At 44.5% G+C, this 5,901-nt stretch overlaps 1 protein-coding gene across 2 annotated transcripts in view; it reads right to left on the bottom strand.

Moving 5' to 3' along the window:
- Positions 1–203: 203 nt before the first annotated feature.
- cdh11 (cadherin 11, type 2, OB-cadherin (osteoblast)) overlaps positions 204–5,901 on the bottom strand; it is a 9,707-nt gene continuing 4,009 nt past the window's right edge. For both annotated transcript variants that reach the window (XM_080843198.1, XM_080843199.1), the window contains exons 5-6: positions 2,763–3,014; positions 204–2,010 (exon numbers count right to left, since the gene is read on the bottom strand). In XM_080843198.1, coding sequence (XP_080699324.1) covers positions 1,511–2,010; positions 2,763–3,014 — 752 coding nt within the window. In that variant the 3' untranslated portion in view covers positions 204–1,510. The remainder of the gene's footprint in view (positions 2,011–2,762; positions 3,015–5,901) is intronic.

Raw genomic sequence — 5,901 nt, 5'->3', positions numbered from 1 at the left:
TCTACGTCTATGTGATATGATCAATGAGGACGTCTCTTGGCGTTCACTTTTATTCGGTAGCATTAAGGACAACACATACAACAACATGTATGATGTAACACAATTTTTTTTTTTTGCTGATATATATATACTTAACACCACCTGCCATTTTGTAAAAAGAGCATTTATTTCAAAGTTTGTCCGCTTCGTAGATTGAAGCACATCATAAAGCAACAGTACAATGTTCATAAAATATAAGTGTGATGCTGTAACATTTTTCTTACATGTTGAAATACTGATATCTGTATGTGTACTAAAATAAGAACTTTTAAAATTGTACAAATAGTTACCATAAAATTGACATAGAAATTAGCCATTTTTTTTTCTCTCTGCGACAGGACAGACTGCTATTTTCTCACAAGGGAGAATAACATACGCCAATAAAGAAATTAAGAAATGAAACAAATGCCAACAATAAGCAATAATCAATAAAATAATAGTCGAATAACAAAAAGAGATTGCCGTGAACCAATAGGCGCAAGTTTGATCCTCAAGAGACATATCTGCACACTGTACTGTACATACGCTATATGTATATCAGCTTGCTTTAGGGTATAGTTTTCAAGTTACAAAAAAAAATGCACTGCATTGCAAGAGTGTCATTTAAGGCGTTTTTTGAGCTCACAGGTCTTTCTTAGTCGTCGATCACTGGTGAACGTGGGCAGGACAAGGGGAGTTCTTCTGGATTTGAGAAACAAATTGAGTCCTATTTTTGCTGTATCCATGTGTTCTGGCTGGCGTAAAACGAAGACAATCAGTTCAGCCAGAACAGAAACCTCCATAGGTGGAGGAGAGGCCAGTCGTTCATGGCCAGTTCAAGTTCGTGATGGTGTTTTATTAATAAGGCAACTGTTTTTATCTTCTTTTCCCACTCCTTCTTTGTGAGCTCATTCACAGTATCAACAATCCCATGTCTCTCTGTGACCTCAATCCCCATTGCTCAAACCTGCAAACCTGCAAACCTACGAACAATGAAAAGTGAACTACATTGTGATTGATTTCTCCCCTCTCTTTGCATCTGCACACAAGCCATTACACACATCCCACAGAGGTGCCTCATTTTATTATTATTATCATTTTTTTCGTTAATAATATTACTCTCTCTCTCTCTCTCACTCTCACTCTCTCCATCTCTCTCTCATTTTTCCTTTCTCTCTCTCTCTCTCTCTCTCTCGTCCATCAGCTTTGTATTCCAGCCTGTATTTGTCATCTGCTACCCTTCCATAATACTTTGTGTCCACTCCCATAGAGGGATAAAGTATACCACATGTATACCCAAAACAACAAACAAACTAACTAAAGTTTACTATAAATAGATGGAGTCGTGGTATACTTATAGTAAACTTCACACACTACACGTAGTTAGTTGACAGAAGAAGGGGAACAGGGTCATGTAGGTAAGGGAAGTGGAGGTGGTATAAGGGGTATGGGGAAGGGGGGAAAGGAGGGTGTCCTTTGAGCCAAGTGGACGTTAAGAGTTGTCGTCAGCCTCAGAGTCTTTGGTGCCATACAGATCAGCCAGCTTCCTGAAGCGCGGCCCCCAGCTTTGGAGGTAGTCGTAGTCCAGGTCGGAGTCTGTCGTGACCGACTCCAGCGAGCTGAGGGAGCCCGCCACGGAGCCCCGGCCCTCGTAGCCGTAGATCTGGATGGAGTCGTAGGGCGGCGCCGTCGGGTCATTGTCCGCGTCTGAGATGCGCGTCTTGATGAAGTCGTCCACGTCCACGCTGTTGGCCACGGGTCGCGAGCCAGGCCTCATGGGAAACTGCAGCTCGGGCTTGATGTCCTTGCGCGGCAGGAAGCCGTTGGCTCCGTCGGGGTTCTGCAGGGTGGCGATGTCGAAGGCCTCGGTGTCCTCCTCGCCGCCCCCCTCGTCGTCGTACGTGATGATGTTCTCGCGGATGTCCTCCTCCTCGTACACGATAAGAGGCTCTTTCTTCTGCCGTCGCAGGGCCACAAACAGCACCACGATCGCTGTGACACAAACAACAGAAAAACAATGACACCGCAATGAGAAACCAATTCAGTTTCCTCCACGGATCACAGGAAATTGCCTTTGAGTGTGTGAGCTGCCGCACTGAGGGAAGAACATCTATAACATGCCGGAGTGTTCCGCTGTGCTTTGGGACTTTGGTGAAGTGAGCTAGAGTAGACTCTCACATCAAAACACAGGTGCGCTATTGATGTTCTCCCCTTTAGCAACCTATTAAACTGCATTCAAGGCGTGTAATCACCATTGTGGGCCTGCACTGGCTTAATAAATAATCTAATCATATGCTAAATATTCTGTCAAGCATCTGTTCTATTAATACTTAAACTCTCCGGGTGAGACTGCTGAATAAAGATATGTGCCTCTGTACTCAGGCAAATGTAAATATTAGAAATGTCATTCCCCAGGAAGACAGACAAGTACATAAACCTGACAAGCATCTGCAAATTGCAAATGACTGCACTGTGTCTCACTGCTTTCAGCCAGATCTGAACGAAATGGCCTTTTCTCTCATTGAACTAACACAGACACATTGGAAATGACAGAAATAATCATTTGTGGCGGTGATTATGTTCATGATAATGCAAGTTTTCACAATGATGTTAATGATAACATATATTATTATAACAACGATGATGATGAAAACAGATATTACATAACAATGATCATGATGATGATAATGATGATGACGATTTTAAGTATGACATAATAGCCTGTGATGCCCGGAGCGCCTTACCCAGCAGGATGACGATGCAGGCCAGGATGGCGATGAGTGCCCCGGTGCTCAGGCCGGCGGGCAGGATGAAGGGCTCCACATTGCAGGACAGGATGGTCTCTTTGCTGTCGCAGCTGCAGACACGGATGATCAGGGTCTGTGTGCTGCTCATAGCGGGCACCCCGTTGTCATTGATCTCAATGGGCAGGAAGTACATGTCCTGGGTCATCCGGCTGAAGCCCTTTCGCATCACGTAAATGCTGGCTGTGCTATCTGTTTTGGACGCGAGGGAAAAGGACAGAAACAGACGCGGTTAGGTATTGGATCAAAGAGAACGTCTACAAAGAACAGATGCTGAATTCAGAAGGCTAGAAGGTTCACACACACAAACAAATCTAAAACAAAACAACAAAACAAAACAAAAAAAAAAGCCTTCAATATGCTACCTGTGCTGACTGTGAAAAAGAGCACCAACTTTCTGTCTCTGAGGAAAACTTGCTGAGGTGGCTGTGAAGTGAACACGCTCACTGGGCAGACCTCCCCTAACCTCTCCACCTCTCATTCATCCCCCCATCCCACAGAGAGAGAGAGAGATGAGGAGCAATGGGATGAGAATCTCCCCACCAATAGCGCATTCATGTTTAATACTGGGCACATTTATCAGCTTTTGGAAGTGTAATCAAAGCCCGTGCTGGAAGGTAGCTCGCTGGCGGTATTGGTTTTTATTTGAAGCCGAGAAAGAGAGAGAGAAGGAGAGAGTGAAAGAAAGAACGAGAGAGCGAGGGGGAGATAGAGAGAGAGGATGGAACGGTGCCAGGCTCCGCTTCCCCACCTCAGTGCAAGGTCACACACACACACACACACACACACACACACACACACACACACACAACCACTCCCAGCAGAGATGGAGTGAGTTCATTTAGGGGCCTGTGGCTGTGTAATTTTCTCTCTCCTAAGCGCCCTATGTCGCCAACTCCCCCCCCGCCCTGAACCCCCCTACCTCCCCTTTCTGCTTCAGTCAGATCCAGAGAGAGAGAGAGAGAGAGAGAGAGAGAGAGAGAGAGAGAGACAGAGAGAGGAAGAGAGAGAGGGGAAGAAGGATGTCGCTAATGATATGGCTGCTGTGTTCATATACCATGACGTGTGGGATGGGCTCTATCCATCCAGCAACCATCCATTATAATTCTATATCGTATTCCGTTAAGGGTATTACCATTCGCCCAGTAAAGAATCGCTTTGCCCCCATCCCAACAGCAGAGAGACCTCCTTGGGGGGTTCTCTACCTCACACCGCTGTTCCATTCCATCTGAGGAGCCATATTTAAGAGGCTCTGGGCAGTCGCTGCCTTATGCAATGATATGTGGCAGCACAAGGAGAACCAGCCTCCCAGGGACACCTGCGCATGTTGATGAGGTAAATATTGATTCAGCTGCGCTGGATGAAGGGTATGGTCAGACGTATGGAATTTTGTGTGGGTTCATTACCATAGCACTCCCATCAATAATTTAATATGAAAATGCAACCCACCTTGCTGAACTTGGGGTAGCAGCGTAGTGAAAAGTGAAATGTATCACTTCGTTTAACACAGTTGGATTTTCTCACTGCAGTAATTCTTAATATTTGTACACTGCTCAACAGTGCATGAAAAGTAAACTAATGGGTATTTGGTTATTAATTGCAAAAAAAAAAAGAGAGAACAGCCATGATCCTACAAAACACCATAATATAAAAGTTGATAAGCAATAGAAGAAGGAAAGCCAACTGTCCCTGTAAGTTCTGATGTGATTATGGAACACCTCAAACCGCGGCAGGAATCCTTGTCATATTGGTGGCACAACCCAGCAGTGTAGTGGTCCTTGGAGAAGTGGGTATACTCTTATTTTTTTTTAAGCAGCCCATACAGCACAGGATAAACGCCCTGTTTTGAGAAGTGGGTATAGTCAATGCTGACTGAAAAATAAGTGGGCATACTCCGTATACCTGCGTATACCCTGGACTAGTCCACTGGCACAACCCAATCCTTTCACTCTGCTAACGCTAACGCTAATGCTGAGGTAAGTGTTTGAAGTCCAACATAACTCCACTCTAATTTACCGCAAAGGAAAAACATGTACAGGGCTAAATGAGGAGAGAGGAAGACAAACGCAGGCGAGAGAAAAGAGGGTGAAATCTTGCTCAAATCTTTTTTTTGCCATGAAGCCAGTAAATCGTGTGGGGGGTTTCAATCTGTCTCCCGCATACTGTTGGCTTTGAAAATGGCCGCTTAAACCCCCACTCATTTCCTTTTTCATTAAATAAGATGGAATTGGGGAAAGAAGCCATCGTTTCTGCCTGCCAACCGAGTCTGCAGACACCTCGCCCTGTCCTCTCCGACTGTCTGGGGGGGGATTTATCTGTGATTTTCAAATATCTCTTTAAAGAGCAATTAACATGTGAGTGTTCCCTATCAGGCAGGGCTGTGAGGCGGTGACAGCTCGGCTATTCCACATGGTCAGCTTTTTAATGGAGAGAGAACAGATGACAGCGAGCTCAAACAGGGAAAAGGGGGAAAAAAAACGGCTTGGCAGATAGGCTACTGGCACAAACACACAGTCATCATGGGGGAAACTTTGAATAGCCGTATGCTGCTAAGAGTAATGTCATCCAATCATTGGTTTAGCAGTGCGCTCAGATTAACTGGCATGAGTTTCATCTGTTAGTGACACTCCCCATTGCAACGCACTGAGGCAAGTTCGTTCCGAAAGTTGCTCAAATCTGATGCACAACGTGTTAAATGAGAGAAGATGCCCAAGCCTATGTGATCTTATCTACTCTATTCCTATCTACTCTGTGTTGTGTTTTTGTTGGCATTTCAGACCGTGTCCTAAATCCTAGACTCTCATTTTAACTTTCCCACACATAGTTTGTGATCGTAGGCTCAGTATTAATAACATCTAGAGGACTATTAAATCTTTCTGTTATGAACTCTATTAAGTAAACACCGAAAGAATTATTACCAAAAAGTGTGCAACAACACAAATAGAAATTCTCAGATAAATAGATAAAGAGAGACAGCCAGATACAGACCGAGAGACAGATAGAGAGAGAAAGAGAGATTATACAAGAAACAAATGAAGAAAGAAAAAAAATCTGCTGAACTCCCTAGTAATCATTCCTT

Source organism: Sprattus sprattus, assembly GCF_963457725.1.
Source record: "Sprattus sprattus genome assembly, chromosome: 8".
Lineage (NCBI taxonomy): Eukaryota > Metazoa > Chordata > Actinopteri > Clupeiformes > Clupeidae > Sprattus > Sprattus sprattus.
Note: the sequence above shows the minus strand (reverse complement) of the source record. Positions and strands in the feature narration are given on the sequence as shown.